Source organism: Bos grunniens, chromosome 16, assembly GCF_055505025.1.
Source record: "Bos grunniens cultivar Pamir isolate PY7600 chromosome 16, Bosgru_T2T1.0, whole genome shotgun sequence".
Classification (NCBI taxonomy): Eukaryota; Metazoa; Chordata; class Mammalia; order Artiodactyla; family Bovidae; genus Bos; species Bos grunniens.
In genome coordinates this window covers 61,991,628-62,013,390 of record NC_141180.1, presented here as the reverse complement: position 1 = coordinate 62,013,390, position 21,763 = coordinate 61,991,628, and the positions used below count along the sequence as shown (strand labels likewise).

The 21,763-nt window shown below is 36.4% G+C and overlaps 1 protein-coding gene across 2 annotated transcripts in view; it reads right to left on the bottom strand.

Annotated features, from left to right (window-relative positions):
- Positions 1-21,763, bottom strand: part of LOC147356927 (usherin-like) — a 76,241-nt gene that overhangs the window by 28,069 nt on the left and 26,409 nt on the right. For both annotated transcript variants that reach the window (XM_086345329.1, XM_086345327.1), the window contains exons 4-6: positions 13,608-13,806; positions 10,317-10,485; positions 1,636-1,857 (exon numbers count right to left, since the gene is read on the bottom strand). In XM_086345329.1, coding sequence (XP_086201455.1) covers positions 1,636-1,857; positions 10,317-10,485; positions 13,608-13,806 — 590 coding nt within the window. The remainder of the gene's footprint in view (positions 1-1,635; positions 1,858-10,316; positions 10,486-13,607; positions 13,807-21,763) is intronic.

Sequence of the window (21,763 nt, the reverse complement as noted above, 5' to 3'; positions counted from 1 at the left end):
CAGTAGCTAATATGATTTCAATCACTTTCTTGGGTGCTTGGGGCTGGTGCACTGGGACGACGCAGAGGGATGGTATGGGGAGGGAGGAGGGAGGAGGGTTCAAGATGGGGAACACATGTATACCTGTGGCGGATTCATTTCGATATTTGGCAAAACTAATACAATATGGTAAAGTTTAAAAAAAAAAGTTGTCAAGGCTTAAGTATGTCATTTTAACCACAATTTGGTAAGATAAGTAATGCAAGAAATCACAAACTTTTAATTTGTATGCATGTAAAGGAAAGGTTTAAAGAAAGATCAGATAGAAAAATTAATATGAGACAAAAGCTATAAAAATGAACAATGGAATCAACTGAAATATTCTGACATCAAGAAGAAAACTGTAACAAGATAAATTTCAAATCATACCCAAAGTAGGAAACTATTAAAAGAAAATGTTGGATCTAGGATTGAAGCAATGCATAAGCAATTTGATTACTTTGATCATACAAATTATGAACAGAAATAACTCATATTGGAAAAATCTCAACTTCTTACTCATTTGTAGATAAAACAATGGCATCTATGACAAAATACAACTTATAAATTCAGTCATACAGTAAGGATATCCATGAAAACTGGTAATGATACTGTCAAGTCAACAAATAGCTAAGACGAGTCACTGCAAATCACCTTAAGACAAAATGAGTTAAAACATCCTAAAACGTTAAAAATCCTTGGTAGGTATTTCTCCAAATTTGACAATAATCAAACATTTCTATAAAATTATAATGATGAGTTGTGAAGCTTAAAGTCACTTCTATAAACTTAAAATCATTAAAAAATAGTTTGATCAACTATGTAACAGAAAAGAATGAATTATCTATTCTTTCTAGATAATATCTTTCTATTCTCTCTGGATAATTATAGTACAAAGCCATTTTTATATGAAAAGGTGACCAAGGGTGTAAGTTAAACATGTCAGGGGGAAAAAATAGAGATGCCAGAAGCTATATAATTAAAATTATAATTCTTATATTTGTTTTGTCTTCATCATTTTGTTTTCTTAAAGACCATTGCCCCGATTTTATACCTTTCAGGCACACCCAAATCTAGATCTGACTAAATGTGTAATCTTGTGCAAATGTCTAATCTCTGTGCCTCAGTTTCCTCATTTAGAAACATGAATAATAATAGTAACCATTTTGTAAAGATTAATTGAGGTAATAATGTATAAAACACTGGGCATGGTACCTCCTAGGTAGTAAGTACTCAATGACAATGATTGCTATTAATGTTAACTTAATAGCTGTAGCAGAAAGGGAGTAAAAGAATTTGTACACAACATCATCAGTAATAATTTGTACCTTATCAGTATTGCTGTGAATTATTCTCTTGGTCCAGAACCAATGCATTCATGTGTTTGTTTGCTTTTTGGTGGACATGACACAGTTTTGGTCTGTTTTTATGAAATACATCACATGCACATAAAAATGTGAGATTACATTTTTCTTTATTAGTGTGTAGTTAGTTGTTGCATCAGATGTAATTAAAATAAACTTTCATTACTTATATGTTTTATATCTAAGGCAAATCTGTCAACTTCTCTGCTTCACAGATTCTCTGTTTACTGAAAAGTAGACAAGGCTCCCTTACCTGGAAGGCGACTGTATACCACACCCTCTTCCTCTCCCCCGCAGCACTCGAAATCTTTGCTCACAATCTGTCCACCACAGCACTGCTGGCCATGGCCATCATGGAGCCTCCCAGCACAGCAAATCTGCTTTCCTGAGGTGGAGTACGGCATTCTGCCACAGCAGGAATTGCCTAGGCCAGCGGAAACCCGATTGTGCTGTTCATCTGGACAACATACTTCACCTGTCAATTTAGGACAATAACCATCATTGCATGAGTTAAAAAAATATGCTTTGACTCACAACGAAATGTTATCACAACGATCCTGCAGATGCCAACCACTTGACAGGATATTGTCATACCGGAGATACAAAATCTCAATACAACTTCAAAATTTTTACATTAAGGCGTATGAACATTTTTGCACTGAAGGTGTATAAACATGTTTCAATTTTGCACTGAAGGTGAAAAACATGTATAAACAAACATATTGAAGGTGTATAAACATGACATACACATATGCCAACTTAGAGGCAAGGCTATGTTGCCTATTTTCTCTCTGACTGCTACTACATGAGCACGTGAAGTTCTGGTGACATGGATTAAGTGGCATTATAAAAAAAGATCTGTGTACAAATACTCTTCTATCTATTTAGTATAATTTTTTTTGGAAAAAAATTTTTTTGTATGGATTCAGAAAACAATTCTTGATCAATTCATATTGCTTTTGATTATAATTTACTTAAACTATATTTATTTAATCAAAAAATATTTCCAGTGAAAAGGTTAATTAAGTGAGAGGAGGTAAAAATACTATATTCAAGTCTGCATATTAGTATTTTGCTGAGCTATGGTGGACACTGAATTTCACTGACATAGTTAACATCTACATTTACCCTTCATGTGATATTCTGGGAAACCTGAGATAAGAATAAAATAATCTTTTGCATAGTGCCTTGGGATGAAAGGATTCAAATACTCTAAATATCAGTAGTGTGCTTTTTTTTTTTGTATGAAGCATTGTCTAAAGGATAGGAAAACTTTAAAGACAGAAAAAAATTTTAATGGATTTTCTGAAGGATATCTTAGAAAAGACTAATAAGAAATTGGAAGATCTGAAAATCAAACTTCATCTTCCTTTTGTATCTCATGACCAATTCCGAGTTGACCTCCTTCCTAACCCCCTGAACCTTGACCTTCTCTCCCTTTTGCCTTACTAATTTTCTCCTTTCCACATCTTCATCAGACCCTTTTCTTTTTCCTCCACTGCCTCTTCTTAGACATATTTTTATCCCTGGACACTATTCCTTCATTAAATCTTATAAGGTATGTGAATATGATGGCCATCCTGGCAGGTTTTACAAATTTAAATCAAGGTCCAGAAAAGATTTTCATAATGTAGTTAATAACTTGCCAAACCTTCTTAAGAAAAGGCACAAGATCCATGAAGAATTAAGGTTTGCTTCAGAAATTCATCTTTGACTCCCTGATCTCTGTCAATTAGCTCATCTTTTTATGAAGCCAGGATATGCCAAAACTTGGTTAATGAAAGCAATATGAACTGCTAACCAAAATGATATTTAAAATGGGACAATATTTAACTATGGGCAGATATATAAAGAGCACGAAAATAGGACAAGAACTCTTAGCAGTTATCCCTGAGGTCTTTCTTGTCCAAAATTTATTGGTCAAAAACCCATCCCACTAGATGAAATGGACAAATACTAGAAGCATGTAACCTACCAAGACTAAATCATGAAGAAATAGAAAATCTGAATAGACTGATAGCTAGTAACATGATTGAATCACTAATCAAAACCTCCCAGCAAAGAAAAGTCCTGGACTAGATGGCTTCACTGGAGAATTCTCTCAAGCATTCTTTCTTTCTTTCAGTAGCACATTCAAAGGATTATACAACATAACCAAGTGGGATTTATTCTTGAAATGCAAGGATAATTCAACATACAAAAATCACTCAGGAACCATATTAGTGGAAGGAAAGAAGGAAAACACATGGCCATCTCACTTGTACAGAAAAAGCATTTGACAAATTCAAAACTTTTATGTTAGAAAAACATTTAAAAAACCAGAAGTAGAAGAGAATACCTCAACACAATAAAAAACATGTGAGGAAACCCTACAACTAATGTTATACTCAAGAAATCATTTCTTCTAAGATCAGGAAGATGACAAGGATCTGATTTTCACCATTTCTTTTCAACATAATATTTAAAGGATAACCAGAGCAATTTGGCAAGAAAAAGAAATAAAATGCATCCATACTGAAATGGAAAAAGTAAAATTTATCTCTGTTCACAGACAGTGTAATTTCATGGGTAGAAAACCCTAAAGATTTCACACTCAAAACCCAGTCTGAACTAATAAGAGAATTCAGCAGAGTTGCAGGATATAAAGTCAACATATAAAATATATATTATAAAAATAAAAATTAAAAATTTGTAAAGGAAATTTAAGAAACAATTTCATTTACAATAATATAAAAGCACCTAAGAATAAGCTTAATCAAGGAGGTAAAGGAAATGTAGAGTGAAAACTATAAACTGTGGCTAAAAGAAATTAGAATTAAATTGGATATTCCACATTCAAGGATTAGAAGGCCTGATATTGTTAATATGTCAATATTATACAAAGTGATCTGATTCAATGCAATCCCTATTAAAATCCCAATAATACTTCTTGCAAAAATAGAAAAATCAATCTTAATATTCAAATGGAGTCTCCAGGTACCTCAGATAGCCAAACAATCTTAAAAAAGAACAAAGTTGTCAATATCACATTGCTTGATTTCAAACCTTACAGTAAAGCTACGGTAATCAAAATGATGTGATCCTAGTACAAAGACAGACATATAACCAATGGAACAAAATAGAGAGCTCAGAAATAAAACCTTGCATATATAATCAAATGATTTCCCAAAAGGATGTCAAGACCATTCATTGGGAGAAAGGACCTTCTTTTCAACAAATGTCAGTGGAAAAACTAGACATCCAAATAGAAAGAATGAAGTATGGCAAAACCAATACAATATTGCAAAGTAAAAAAAAAAAAAAAAAAAAATATATATATATATATATAAAAGAATGAAGTTGAACCCATATCTTACACTATATACACAAATTAAATAAAAATGGGCCCAAGACCTAAATGTAAAAGCTAAAACTATACATTTTTAAGGAGAAAAGTTTAATGACATTGGCTTTGGCAATAATTTCTTGGATATGACACCAAAAGCACAGGCAATAACAAGAAAAATAGATCATTTAGACTTCATCAAAATTAAAAAGTGTTAGGCATGCAAAGACACTATCAACTGATTAAAACCATGACCCATAGGAGAAAGTAATTGTAAACCATATATTTAATATGGTACCAATATGCAGAATACATAAAGAACTACAACTCAACAGCAAAAACAAAATCTAGTTAAAATATGGGCAAAGGATACATATAGGCTTCCCTGGTGTCTCAGATGGTAAAAAACCCACCTGCAGTGTGGGAGACCTTGGTTCAATCCCTGAGTTGGGAAGATCCCTTGGAAGAGGGCATGGCAACCCACCTACTCCAGTATTCTTGCCTGGAGAATCCCCATGGACAGAGGAGCCTGGCAGGCTACAGTCCATGGGGTTGCAAAGAATCAGACACAACTGAGCAATTAAGCACACACACACACACACACACAAAGGATACATGTAGACATTCCTCTAAAGAAGATATTTATATATATATATATATATATATACATATACACACACATACACACACACACACACATACACATATGACCAATAAGCACAAATAAATTCAATATTATGAATTATTAGGGAAATGTGTATCAAAATCACAATGAGATACTATTTCACACCCAGTTATGGTTACTATAAAAACAAAACAAAAACAGAAAACAACAAGTGTTAGCAAGAAAATAGGGAAGTTGGAACCCTGTGCATTGCTGTTGAGAATGCCAGATGGTGCAGCTACTGTGGAAAACATTATAGCAGTTCCTCAAAAAATAAACATAGAGTTACCATATAATATAGGAATTCCATTTTTGGGTATATAGCCAAAAAACTGAAAGCAAGGACTTGAACAGACAATTGTATAGCACTGCTTACAACAGCCTTATTCACAACAGTCAAGACATGCTGCTGCTGCTGCTGCTGCTGCTGCTAAGTCGCTTCAGCCATGTCCGACTCTGTGCGATCCCATAGACAGCAGCCTACCAGGCTCCCCCGTCCCTGGGATTCTCCAGGCAAGAACACTGGAAACAGCTCAAATGTCCATCCTCAGATGAACAGATAAACCAAATGTTGTAAATACATACAATGGAATATTGTTCAACCTGAAATAGGAAGGAAATTCTGACATGGGCTACCACATGGATGAACCTTGAAAATATATGAAATAAGCCAGTCACAAAAAGACCAATATTATATGATTCTACTTATATGAAGTACCTAAGGAAAAGGAGAAAGGATTTACTGCGAACAGTGAAGTTACTGTATTTGTTATGTTTTTCTAGGTGAGAGGTTTCTCCGCTCTGATCTGCAGTGTAGTTCCCATTTCTTAAATCTCTACAGCTAGAGAATGCGCAGTGTCCCTTGTTGGTAGACTTTCTTTACGGTAATGTGTCACGTGGTCCAGGCACCATCAGTTAATTAAACATCACTTAGGACAATGGTGGGCTTAGAAGAACAGTGTATATACTTATATTGGGGAAAACCAATCCTTTAAAAAAAGTCCACTTCTGAGTATAACAAGTATCAATTGGATATTTCAGTCATATTTCCCTGAATCCCTCAGAATGTTATTCAGTTACTGACAGAAGAAAAGGCTTCATAAAAAGAGGTGTGGATTATATCAATGAGAAGTAAAACTGATTTTTTTCCCCCTCCAAAAAGGGCTATTAGACATAAGATACAAGGATCAGTCACCTTCTCATTAACCTCTCAAAATGAATCTATTTCACGACAGGCTTGAAAATGTTTTCTCTTTAAAAGCTACCATGCAGTCTTAACAGTTAATTGTTATTCTTATCAAAGAATGACCCACATTAACATTTAGCTTGAGGTCATTAGCATATTTATAAAAAAAGGGGAGTGGAAAGTGCATTCTTTTCTCTGCTGCTCTTTGTTGTGGGGTTCTATGGAGGAAAGTTGTGAGAAAAAAATGAAGTCAACATTATTCACCAAAATTAGATAAATATTATTCACCAATATTTCAGACTTGTCTAGAAATATCAAAATGCCTAGATCTGTCTGTCTTGAACTGGCAGACTACTGAGTGAATTTTAATTACACTGAAATATAGTTTGGGGCTTCCCTGGAGGCTCAGCAGTAAAGAATCCGCCTGCAATGCAGGAGATGTGGGTTTGACCCGTGGGTGGGGAAGATCCTCTGGAGAAGGAAATGGCAACCCACTCCAATATTCCTACCTGGGAAATGCCATGGACAGAGAAGCCTGGCAAGTTACAGTCCACAGGGTCGCAAAGAGCCAGACACAACCTAGTGACTAAAACCACCAAATAAGATGCTTTGGGATCAACATGTGTTTCTTTCATGATGTAAACAGTGTTAAACCAGGTAATAAAGACCACTGGCTGAAGACTGAGGTCACAATATAACATCTTCAATTAGGTACATTGGTATTAGTGATTGGAGCAAAACATTCTCTTTGATTATCTAGTAAGATTGCATTTTTTTCCTTTGATATCAAGGTAGGCATCCTAATCCTCTGAAAAATTAGCCACTTAAAAGATCTAAATGTGGCCAATACTCAACAGAAAGGCTTGCATAATATCAATAAATGACCTTTGAGCTTCCAGGACTTATTTAATTTTTGGACCTTCTTTGGGGGAAAAAAGTTGAATTTTATTTGGAAATAGAATAAAAGTAGATTGTTTTTCTTAGTTCAAGATCTGACACTTTGTGTCAGGATTGAGAAAGATGATGGGCAAATCTCCTAGGTGTTCATAGCTTTGACAAATATAACGAAGTGATTTTCATCAATTTTAGGCAAAGTGGATATTTTTCAGAGTTGGGACAGTTCTTTGCAAATCATGACTTATTAAAAATTTTAATGTGACGTGGAGATGAAAATGCAATTAGAGAAAAACCTAATATGACCTATTGGTTTGAAGAATGGGAAGGACGGGACAGCAGAAAATTTTCATCTCACATCTGTGGTTGTAATTTTCAAGGCTTTTTTTTTTTTTTGCAAAGGAGGAAAAATGTGAAATATAGTCGAAAATTCCCAAAGTGCAAATTATTTTAAGAGAGTAAAGCATTTGACAGTGTCTGATTGGTTGCTTAACATTATGACTTGTAGTATAACAAAGTTAAGACTTTAATCCTTGGTTACATCACCATTGTGTTTTCTTACTTGGAAAATCCAGTTGATTAAGATTTCCTTAATTATGAAAGTTTTTTTTTTGCATAATAATTAGAAAAAAATAGTACTTTTACAAAGAATTACAAAAGCATCTTTGTGGAAGAATCATAAATAATAGTACTTTAACAAAGGTAGGTTTTCAAAATTAATTAATTAATCTATGTGAATCTAGGCATGTTATTGATTCTTTTTGAACCTCTTTCTATGTTTGGAAACTTTAAATAAAATACCAGTGTCCTACTGTTGTGAAAAATATATATGGTATCATATTATAATTAAAATCTTGAATACAGAGCCTGCCAGATGCTTGTTGTTTCGTAAATGTTTTATAAATGCAAATTGTTATCTTTATTTTCAGTTAAGTCATTGGACACTGTTTTGTGTAGTTGAATTTGGAAAATGGCTTATTCAGTCAGCTGATAAGATAGAAGGAAAAGAAGGTGAGGAGGGAAAAATTCCTGATTGCTACTCTTTACTAATCCCACCTAGCTCTGCCAGGTGTAGAGTAACGAGGGGTACTAACAATGGGCTAGCCTCAGATAAATGGAATTTATCTAAGAACAATGCCATTCCAATCCAAAAGAAAGGTAATGCCAAAGAATGTTCAAACTACCACACAATTTCACTCATCTCACATGCAAGCAAAGCAATGCTAAAAATTCTCCAAGCTAGGCTTCAACATTATGTGACCCAAGAACTTCCAGATGTTCAAGTTGGATTTGAAAAGGCAGAAGAACCAGAAATCAAATTGGCAACATATGTGGGATCATAGAAAAAGCAAGAGAATTCCAGAAAACCTCTACTTCTGCTTCATTGACTGCATTAAAGCCTTTGACTGTGTGGTTCACAACAAACTGTGGAAAAGTCTTAAAGAGATGGGAATACCAGACAACCTTAGCTGCCTCCTGAGAAATCTGTATGCAGGTCAAGAAGCAACAGTTAGAACCAGACATGAAATAACAGACTGGTTCAAAATTGGGAAAGGAGTATATCAAGGCTGTATATTGTCACCCTGCTTATTTAACTTCTATGCAGAGAACATCATGCAAAGTGCCAGGCTGGATGAATCACAAGCTGGAATCAAGGTTGTAAGGAGAAATATCAATAACCTTAGATATCCAGGTGATACTACCCTTATGGCAGAAAGCAAAGAGGAACTAAAGAGCCTCTTGATGAAAATGAAAGAGGACAGTGAAAAAACTGGCTTAAAACTCAACATTCAAAAAATGAAGATCATGGCATTTGGTCCCATCACTCCATAGCAAATAGAAGTGGGAAACAATGGAAACAGTAAGACTTTATTTTCCTGGGCTCCAAAATCACTGCAGATGGTGACTGCAGCCATTGAAATAAGAAGACACTTGCTCCTTGGAAGAAAAGCTATAATCAACCTAGACAGCATATTAAAAAGTAGAGACATTACTTTGCTGACAAAGGGCCACGTAGTCAAAGCTATGGTTTTTCCAGTAGTCATGTATGGATGTGAGAGTTGGACCATAAAGAAGGCTGAGCACTGAATTGATGCTTTTGGACTGTGGTGTTGGAGAAGACTCTTGAGAGCACCTTGGGCTGAAAGGAGATCAAATCAGTCAATTCTAAAGGAAATCAATCCTGAATATTCATTAGAAGGACTGATTCTAAAGCTGAAACTCCAACACTTTGGCCACCTGATGCAAAGTTCCAACTCATTGGAAAAGACACTGGGAAAGATTGAAGGCAGGAGGAGAAGGGGACGACAGAGGACAAGATGGGTTGATGGCATCACTGACTCAATGGACATGAGTTTGAGCAAGCTCTGAGAGATGGTGAAGGACAGGGAAGCCTGGCAAGGTGCTGTCCATAGGGTCACAAAGAGTGAGAAATGACTGAGCAACTGAACAGCAACAATAAGGAACAACGCATGCACTGTTCAGAATGGAAATGGAGAAAATGGAAAACAGTTGCATGGAGTGATATACCAAGAAATTCAGAGTTTATGATGAAGTACTCAGCAATGTGGATAAAGTCACAAAAAAGGCAGTTATCCAGCTCTCCAGGTATATTTCTTTATGTAGTACATATAACAAGTCCCTTGTATTTCCTCTTTGCTTTGTGCTTTGTCTTGCTTATATTTAAAGAAAGCTGAAACAAGAAATGATATCTAAAACCGAACATTGGCTACGTGTTAGTGGCTACTGTTAGCTATGTGTTTTTTTTTTGGTGGGGAGGTACTTAAAACAATTCACTGACATAAGTCATGTGTTTGCTTTTTCTAGTTCCCAATATTACTGAATACACCTGGAATTGATCCTCACCTGGTAGAATTCTAACATAATACCCTGAGCAACACTGATGATTTGGTTGTGTCTCTCGTATGCGGCCACCACAACAAACTCCAGTTGAGTTCAAAACAAATGCTATGTACTTCTCTTCACAACAGGCATGTCCAGGCTGAGGGTCATAGAGAGATCCATTACAACAAACCTGGAATTTGAGAATCAGGTGTAAAATAAATAGTTTTATTAAGAGTATTATACCAGCATATCTTATGTGATACTGTTATTATCTAACAAGGCCTTGATCTTAGATCAAATGTAGCATATTTCTGATAAAATTTCAAAGGTTTAAAAGATACATATTCTGAATATCATTCAAATTCTATCATTGCAATTCAATACAATGTAGCTTCTTTTAGCCTTTGACCATGCTTTGTGCTCTATTATAATATGCTATAAGTATGAATTATTTTTTGAATGTCAGTGCTTCCAATGTGAAGATGATTTTGAGTTGCAAATGAACAATTTATTTTGTGTATATGTTTTTATTTTAATGATTGTTAAACAGCACCACATCTATGGAAACCTCTTATTGGTCTTTTTTTTTAATACCTTGCATTTTCCTTATACTAATTTATATGATCGCTTATTGGTGAACCCAATCTTCAGACAAGGCAACCTCAACAGTGTCCAACATTTATATACATATAAAATGTATGAATATATGTGTATTTACGTATGTATGTATATATAATATGTATACATATATGTATGTATATGTATATACATGAATCTATATAAAAGGAAATTTATATGGAAATTAATTTTGAGAAGCCCTTTTAACAATGTGTTTTCTCCAGGAGCTGTGGAAGAAATTATGTGCTCAAACAATCAAATAATCACTTTGCATGCTCACTTGAGGTCTGAGAGACTGACACTCTGTATCTAGAGCAAATGAGACACTGAACAGTGCTGAGATGTAGCCTCAGAACCTGTACTTGGCATAAGTTCCATTAACTAGATAGATGCTTCCTGTGGCAGACAAAAATCAACCACTGTTTAAGAGGAGCTTCTCTTTTTCCTCTTTGCTCATTGCTACTGCAGCCTGCACCAACATTTGATTCATGCTCTATCCCAAGGGAGCAGAGTATGGAATAACTAAATCTGAAGGCAAGCTTAGTACTTCATTCATTTCTCAGAAGTGACCAAAGAGCAAAGAAACTGGGCAGAAATCTCTTTCTGTGGTTCCTCAGGTAGCCTTGGTAAACCAACTGGAATAAGTTGGTTTTGTTGTTTAGTTACCAGCAATGAAGATTCAAAATCAGTCTGGTTCCAAGGACAAATTGCATGACTCCTTTCTTTGATGCCACATTCTGAGTGAAAAGTAAAATTTCAAATTATGCTCCATTTTAAAGAACTAAGGAAAAACTCTTTGTGTTTATTTGGGATTTAGGAATGGTGGTCATTTCTGCTTGCAGGGTAAAACAATACACACATTCTTCTTGTTTTATGACAGTAACTTAAATTGTGTCGTGCATTGTATAATCTTAAAGCATCTATTAAAGTTCCATTCACATACAGAGTTCTTGGACACCAAAGCACATCCACCAGTCTTTTCCTTCAGAGTCTCTAGGACTTACCATTCTTTTAAATATTCAAGTATTTATTTATTGATGGGTCATCGCATCTGATTTCCTTCCATTTGTTCATTGTCAATGCCTTCTCAGGCTCCTTCAGTCACATAAAACTTATGCTTTTCTTCTAACACACTCTGGTTTTGATTATCGAGGGGGCCCCAAAGGGAACATTTTCAAGAAATGATTTCTTTTGAGATGTTTGCCCTTGAATGGAGTATTTCTTAATCTTCTAATTTAATTTTTAAGTTCATTGGCTGAGAAAACAATTTTAGTAACTTGAGCTGGTAAGGTGTAGCTAATATTGAAATAGGCAGCCTGTTCCTTGCTCTAGGTTTTCCAGAAGTAATTCTGTAAACTAGTGATTCTCAAAGTGAGGTCCCTGGACCAGACGGAGGAGGCCTCACCTGGAAACCTGTTAGAAATGCAAATTCTCATGCTCTATCCAAGACTTACTCTGGGGGTGGGACCTCCAGGTATGATACTCACTGGGGTTTGAGATCCATGGCTGTAATCAAATAGGGAAGCTTGTATAATTATTACAGATGATTCTGATGTATATTTAGCCAAAAGGCTCTTAGACTCACAAGAAGTCTATTTTCTACATCCCTTCAACCTCTCACCCAGGAAATATATATTGATTGTTAACCGCAGACAGAAATCTACGAACAAATTTTTTCTCTTGAAATTGTAATTGACTTCCTTTATTCTCTTTCACTGACAAAACCTGCATGTGCCCTTAATCCTGAAAACAAAAGTAAGACTTTGTTTAATGCATCAAAGTTTTCTTTCTCTTGGAGAACGTTTTTAATAGGAAAATTTATTCTAGCATGTTTTTCTCTCAGAAATCCTAAATTTCATTTCATTTTATGAAAGTATATTCACCAGATGGCACACATTTAATGGCTTAAAATGATATAGAACTTGGGCTTAATGACAATTCTGGAGCCTAAATGTCAAAAAAAATGTATAGTTAGTAACTACTAGTTTTATAACATTTCTTAGATAAAAACAGCTTAGCAAGTATCAGCAATAATAATAAGCATTTTGATCCATCTTACTTCAACAACTCACTTTCTTAATTACTGAGTCCTTTTGCAGTGAATCTTTTGAATTTAGTAGTAGCTTTAGTCATTGAATGTGTGATGTTGTTGACAAATAGGAATGTTATTTCATTATGTGAAATCCTATCTTCAAACTAAGGATTTTCTGCATCATTTGTCAATAAAAACCATTTATAAACTCCTCTGTCTAGCTGTATTATTGATCTGATTCTTAAGCTCAAACTAATATGAACATTAATCTGCAAATGGCCATAGTTTAAAAATATTTCAGACAAACCATGAAAGGTCCGGCTCACAGTTACTCATCAGTGTCATGTAAAACAGCTACTTGTAGCTGAATGAATTTGTTGTAAAGAATATTCAACTCATTCAATCAAGCACAAATTTGGGAGGTTCCTTATCATTTCAATAAGCTCATTTTTTTTTCTATGAAGATGATGAAAAATGAGAAGGCTAAAACACTCATGAGGAAGATGAGATTTTTATAGGCATCCTTTCTTTCCCATGGGGTCTTCTTGTTAGACTAGTGGAAATACTGAACATGATAAACCATGGTTTAAGAGGCAAGTGATTTCAGCCCAGAGAATTTAGTGGGAAAAACATATTTTACTGACTCGTTTGAAAAGATTTACCTTAGCCTCAGGGGAGTAGCACCTGGTTCCACAAAGAAGTTCATGTTTTTGACACTCCACTGCCTTGCAGAGTCCACCAGGGTGGTCCTTCATTAACTTCTTAGTTTTAGAGCACGGACGCCATGTTTTCCGTAAGAGATCATATCCAAGAATGATGCCACTTGGCCTCCCTGGAGACATCCATTTAATTTGAAGGGATCTGCAATAGACAGAATAATCAATACTTCTGAAAAAGACAACATTTGACTTTGCTGCTATCAGCCTGATCTACTTTTCAATTAGTCTTCCAGTTTGGTCAACAGGTCTATTTCATCAACAACTTCCTAATGAAAAAGCTGAAGCAAAAGAATATATACACTCATATGCTACCACCACAGGCTATGTTTTGAAAATCAACCAAAATCATTTACGCTTTTGGGAGAATAACACCATGACAAGTGTTCAGTGGTCTCCTACTTTAAATTTCAGAGGCAAAAAGAATGTATCATTGTTTGCGGCTAGTCAGTAAAATCAACAGAAAATTTTGGTTGATAAGTAAAAATAAGACACAAATAATGTGATATAGTACATAGGATGGGCTTCCCAAGTGGCAGTAGTGGTAAAGAACCCGCCCGCCATTGCAGGAGATGTAAGAGACACAGGTTAGATCCCTCAGTGGGGAAGATCCCCTGGAGGAGCACATGGAAATCCAGTCCAGTATTCTTGATGGAGAATCCTACGAACAGAGGAGCCTGGCAAACTATAGTCCACAGGGTTGCAAAGAGTTGGACTGAAACGACTTAGCAGGCACACAAAGTGAAGAGCATGGAAATTACAATATGCAGCAGACTTAAACCCTACTCGCAATTTCTACTCCTTTGCCTTCCTTCTCTCAGCTAGGACTAGCCATGTGACCCTCTGCTGCTCAAAGAGATGCAACGAGAAGATGTTAAGAGTCTAATGAAGGTCCCTAGGAAATTTTATCTTCCTTGATGTGGCTGTGGCCTTTTCCCCTTTTCTTTCTTTCTGCTGAATATGATGTCTGAAATTTCAGCAGTCACTTCAATTATCTTGCAATCATTTGAGAAAGGCCATGCAAAGCACAAAGATGCCCCTGAGATATCTGGTATAACTGAACCAATGCCAACAACAATCTACCTCCAGAACTACTTACTTGAGCCTCTACTGTTGGTTATTTTGTCACATAGACAAAGTGCATGACCAAACTGATAAAATCTTTTTATCAGTTGATAAGGTAATAGTTGATACCACTTTTCAATAAATTTATTTATCAACACATAATATTTAAATATTTTATCAACTGATATAATTGATATGCTCCCTCCAAATATACTTTATCTTAATTTTTGACTCACAAAAACAGATTTAATTTTCCAATAGTTCTTTATATACCATGATCAGATATGCTTTGTGGTCAGAAATTCAGGAATTGGAGATTCCCATAACAAACTTCTTTATATCACTATATTCTTGAAGATGTTTGAGTTTTAAAAATTGAGCCACAATTTATTCTAAACATATAAGCATCTGTTTTTGTTTTTAGTGGTTTGGTAAACAATGGAGGCATAACATCATACCAAAACTGCATTTTCAAGGATCTATTAGTATTTCATCTGCTGTTCTGAATGAGATCATAGCATCAAGTTTTCAAAGAAGAGTCAATCTGGAATAAAATTATTTACTCTCAGATTAATGTACAGAACTTTATTTTGGCACTTACATCTACTTGTCAGAATGATTCAGCCTAGATGACATACCTGTACTATCTTTAGTATTTTAAGATGATCTATAAACAGAAAGTAAAGATTTTAATAAAGCCCCAGAGATTTTGATAAGGCATATTCTTGCAATTTAGCAGGGTAAAGAAAGGCTACTATCTGCAGAACATCAGGCAAATATAAAATAATTACTTTTGCTCTTATTGTTTTCAAAAACAGGAATGGAACTCTGACATTCAAGATTGATTTTTATAATTCTAGAATCTTCAACCGTAACATAACCATTATGGTAACCGTAACGTAACCTACATAGTTATAGGTTAGCTTTACCTATGAAACATTTCAATAACTACTTTGAGGAATAACAAGCACATGTGAGCTTAGTCCTTATACTCAAGCAATATTAAAATATTATCATAATAACTTATGTTGACTATCATTCTGACATTGTGTCAAATAATATTTTTGTTATACTTTCCATTTTAAGGAAAAGTGTGTCTTTACAGGCCAAATTACTGAACTCAATCAGAATTCTAAGTGACATTACATATTAGGAATTCAATTAGGCCCAAACATTTACATTAAAAAGCAGCAGTCAAGATAAACCTTGACATTTTAATAGACTGCTGAAAAAGAAAAAAAAGAAAATTATTTCGTTTTCTTGGAGGTACAAACATAACACATTCACTAATAAGACTCTGTAGATAAGAAATTAATGGCATCTATGAGAGGACAGTTTCATAGGTGACTTGTATATTCACCATTATTATTCCAAGGTCTTTATACAACTCTCAAAATTAATTCCACATTTTTTCAGATACCTCTTCTGTATTCATTGCATAACCAGCTACAGAAAAGACTACCTTTAAGTGACATTCAAGGGTCTGACTTATCTACAAAAGCTGGTAAACTAGCAAAGTCTGGAAAATACCATTTCTAGTTAGTGTAACTTCTCTTTTTTTGCACAGCATAACCAGGAAGAGAGACCACCTATATTTTTAGTGCTAGCATAAAAAGTTTTGATGTTGAGGATCTGAGTTAGGTACACTAATATACGTGATCAAAGAAAAATAGGGGGCTTAGCACCTGTCCAACTCTCATTGGAGCCCATGACAGTGACACTGAAAAAATCTTTTGGTTTGAAATGAAAGACATCTCTGAGAAATACACACATGAAGTGGATTAATGGCTCTGTTGCTTTGATGTTGGAGAGTAAAATTGAAGGAACATTCTTAAACCATATGAATTAATGTGAAATACTGGGGAGACAATCTGAAGTTGGTCTTTTACAAACAATTTATCTATAGAAAGAAAGGAAACAAAGTGAAGTTGCTCAGTTGTGTCCGATTCTTTGCAACCCCATGGACTGTAGCTTACCAGGCTCCTCTGTCCATGGAATTTTTCAGGCACGAGTATTGGAGTGGGTTGCCATTTCCTTCTCCAGAGGATCTTCCTGACCCAGGGATCAAACCCAGGTTTCCCAAATTGCAGGCAGACGCTTTACCATCTGAGCCACCAGGGAAACCCCAATTTATCCATAAATTGTTATACATAGCTCCAGATTCCTTGAACTTGTTTACCGAGGCCTTTTAAAAATGCTTACTCAACTAGGTCATTTTTGTCAGCTTCTTCAAATACTATTCCAGATTGTGGTTATCAAAAATGATCAGGGGACTTTTAATACTAAATAAATGTAATATGATGACAATATTATTTATCTGCTCTCAAATCAAGCTATCGAATGCTTAATTCTCCACTAGAATGTTTAGCCTAACTATGTGCTATGTGCTAAGTCACTTCAGTCATGTCTGACTCTCTGTGACCCTACAGACTGTAGTCCACCAGGCTCCTCTGTCCATGGGATTCTCCAGGCTTGAAACCTGGAGTGGGTGGTCATGCTCTTCTCCAGGGGATCTTCCTGACCCAGAGATAAAACCTTCATCTCCTACGTCTCCTGCATTGGCAAGTGGGTTATTTACCACTAGCGCCACCTGGGAAGCCTTAGCATAACTGAGAAGAAGGGAAGATGCTCAGTCGTGTCTGACTCTTTGCGACCCGATGGACTGTAACCTAACAAGCTCCTCCCTCCATGGGATTTTCCAGGCAAGAATACTGAAATGCGTTGCTATTTCCTTCTCCAGGAGATCTTCCCAACCCAGGGATTGAACCTGGGTCTCCCGCACTGCAGATAAACTCTTTACCATCTGAGCCACCAGGGAAGCCTTAGCATAACTGGTAGTAAGTAAAATATCAAAAGGTAGAACTCTGTGTCCTTAAGTATTAGGGGATATAAAACATGCATACCAGAAACATGTCAAATTACACTTTACAGCAGTGTAAAGTCAAGTGTTTAAGCATGTAGTTCAAGCTACAAGTATTACGTTGTTGTCCAGTCACTGAGTCAAGTCTGACTCATTGTGACCCCATGGACTATAACATGTCAGGCTTCCCTTGTCCTTCACTATCTCCCAGAGTTTGCTCAAACTCAAGTCCATTGAATCTGTGATGTCATCCAATCATCTCATCTTCTGTCACCCCCTTCTCCTCCTGCCCTCAATCTGTCTCAGCATCAGGGTCTTTTCCAGTGAGTTTACTCTTTGCATCAGGTGGCCAAAATATTAGTACTTCAGCATCAGTCCTTCCAATGACTATCCAGGGTTGATTTCCTTTAGGATTGATTGTATATATATATCCTTGAAGTATTACAGAGATACCAAACAAAGATCATTGTGCCTAGACTAACAATGAAGGTTTCCTGGGAGAGGTAGATGTGGACTTGAATTGGAACAGGAGGAAGGAAGAATTCTGAGCTGGAAGACACACATAAGCAAAAATAAGAGGGAGGAAACAGCCTAGCCATATATAGAAGAGTAATGGGACCAACTTGATGAGTGAATGATCAACATCCAGCAATAATGGAAGGCCAATCAGAATTTAAGAAGAAAGTTTATGAAGCCCCCCAAATACTATGTTGAGGAATTTGATGGTGAAATAAGGTGATTGTGCAGGATGTCACTAGCAGAATAAAAAGCCCTTTTAGAACTGATAGCCTGGCAGATGAGAGTGAAAGAGAAGAGGGGCAGGGAGAAATATCAGTGAGCTACATCAGGAATTTAAATGTGAAGGAATGTTTAATGGATCTTTCTCTTGTTTAGGAACTTCAATTTAGCTCCAAGCTGAGGATGACAGATGAGTTTCTCCCTTTAGGACTGATAAGTATCTTGTTTCTGAAAGGGATCAGAAAGATTCTGCTGAGTTCTGAGGATAAATCTATCCATTAACATTGATGCAAAACCCAAACCAATACCAAATAAATAGAAATCTTGGAGAGTTTTTGAAAGAAGGAAATTTAATGAGTATTTATTAAGTATCTCCTATAGGTAAGGCATTGTTCTAATAATATAATTATGAATAAATAAGACACAGCTCCTTTTTTCATAAAACTTACATTTTGCTGGGAAAAGATTAAAGAGCAAACATATATGTAGTATACAATATGTCAAACTTGTGGTCTGAGAAGGCCTGGCTCTTCTGTGTAGGGAGAAAGGACAAAGCATGTGAACAGGAGTTTCTAGGCAGAGAGAACAGGAGGTAGAGAGGTTTTGAGACAACCATGCCCTTGACTTGTTGCAGGACAATCAAAAAATCTAGTGGGAAAGATCTGGAGTGAGCAAGAGAATGATGGAAAATGAATCAGGTGGGTGTTGGGAGGGTGGGACAGGGAACTGCAGATCATGCAGGGTTTTGTAGAACAGAGAAGTAACTTTGGATTCATTTTTTGAGTGCATTGGAAAATCACTGGAAATTTTTGAGCCACAGAGTAAGAGAGAAGTGATTTATTTAGCGAAGAATGATGTTAAAATCCATCCCCAGCCCACCCCTAAACACACACTCTAGGCTGAGGAAGACATTCTAAATACATCACTCAGAAAAACTGGAAACACTTGCTTCTCCTGGTTGGTACCTCCTGAGAAACAGAAATATCTAAGCCAAATTTGCTACTGTCCCTGGAGGGGAATATAGAAACTTAGGGGACAATTTGACATAGGGATTGGTATCCTGTATGACCAAAGAACAGGTGCTTGTTTTTCAGCTACAGAATTCTAATGGCCAGATATTATCCAGAGCAGCTGTAATGATAGGCAAGACAGGATTGGCATACCATTAATCTTTACCATGGCACAAACGAATGAGTTTCCCAGGAGCCAATGGACATTTTGCAAAATGGTGAGGTGTGAGCCCCCTTTACATATACCACCCACCATGGCAGGCTTTAGGTGTGAAGGAACTCCAGTAAGGAGAGTCTTTGGGATGTTCTGCTCTGCCACCACCACAGATCAGTTTCAGAAGACCACATTCACATCAGGGAACTTGACTTTGTGGAGATTCTCAAAAGTCCTCTCAAGGAAAACAGAGAATTGTCCAAGAATGTGCTACCTGCCACACAGAGAGCTTGGGTGGCTACCCAGCAGTGGTAGTAAAGTAATAATGTTGGAAAGAGGCACAGCTGGATGAAAGGAAATAGACAAGAAAGAGTAGGAGGAGAGAAAGGGCAAGCTGGGATCAGGTCTGAGCCTGTGAAATGGTAGGATTTTTGAATCATATGTGAACTTAATATTTTGCTGGAGATGGAATGAACTTTTAATACTTGATCATGAATCTTAACTACTAAAGTGAGGTTCATAACTAAAAACAATGTGAAAGCCATAAGATGTTTCTGAGAGATTTTTCAAGAGTTAGGAAAAGGACATCCAAAAGACTGTTTAGGTAGCAAGGAATAGGCAAAAATAAAACCTTTCCTTCTTGTATCTCATTGAATTAAGATAGGTACATCAACTTGAATGATAAAAGAATGAACTAGGGTTATGATGGTAGAAATGAAGAAGAGAGACAGATAGGAGAAGATGCTCCAAAAGAAGACAGACTAAAATTGATATTGAGTGAAATCAGGGGATTAAAAAAAATCAAAGCTAGATGTCTGTGATCATACGCAAGGTAGTGGTACCTCTGCAGAACTGGATGTTGGAAAAGACGAGTTAGCTGAAAATTCACTTCTGAGGCTTGAGGTTATGGGAGTGATGGATGGCTATCACTATAGAACACTAACACAAAACTGAATACATGGGACTAGAGTTTAGGGAGAAAATGAGGCTAGAGATCTTTGAGACATCAGTATGATGCAAACTGTGAGAATGAACTATTTGAGTAGGAGAGAGTCTTTCTGTTGAAGACATCCACAATCAATGAATGGATTTGGAATGAAAACAATGAAAGAAACCAAAGAGTAGAGTAAATTGGAAGGAAAGCTGGATATTGTGGAGATGCTTACAAGGCCTCTCAAAATCTCAGTGACTGAGCTGCTTCTCTGGGAGCTGCAAAAAGTAGAGAAGTTAGAAGGAGTTTGGGAAAGAGAAGGAAGTAAGAAAATGGAAATAGTAGTGGCAGAGTCTTAAGAATAAACTCAATATTCTGTAAGGCCTTCTGATCAAACAATGAGTTTGATGATCAGAATTCATTGGCCATCAGAAAAATAATATTTACTGAAAGCCATTATGATTGTAAGACTATTGATTGAATGTGTACGACAGTACTAGATACATTCCATGACAGGGTATGAGAGGTGTTCTCATATCCTTTAGACTGGAACAGAAAATTCCAGTCCCAATTAAAAAATGGGCATAAAATCTAAATAGATATTTCTCCAAAGAAGATATACAAATGGCCCAAGAGTCACATGAAAAGATGTTCAATACTGCTAATTATTGGACTTCCCTTATGGCTCAGCTGGCAAATAATCTTCCTGCAACGTGAGAGACCTGGGTTCAATCCCTGGGTTGGGAAGATTCCCTGGAGAAGGGAAGAGCCACCCACTCCAGTGTTCTGGCCTGGAGAATTCTATATACTATTCCATGGGGTTGAAAGGAGTCGGATACGACTGAGTGACTTATTATTAGAGAAATGCAAATAAAAAATACAGTGAGGTACCACCTCATACTGGTCAGAAAAGCCATCCTCAAAAATTCTACAAACAAAAATTGCTGGAGAGAGTGTAGAGAAAAGGGAACCCTCCTACACTGTTGGTGGGACTGTAAATTGGCACAGCCACTATGGAGAACAGTATAGAGGTTCTTTCAAAAACTAAAAATAGAGCTGCAATACAACCCTTCACTCTCACTCCTAGGCATATATCTAGAGGCTTCGCTGGTGGCTCAGACGATAACGAATTTGCCTGCAACGCTGGAGACCTGGGTTCGATTCCTGGGTTGGGAAGATCCCCTGGAGGAGGGCATGGCAACCCATCCCAGTATTCTTGCCTGGAGAATCCCCATGGACAGAGGAGCCTGGAGGGTACAGTCCATGGAGTCACAAACAGTGGGACACAACTGAGCGACTAAGCACAACACATGCATATATCTGGAGAAAAACATGGTCCAAAAG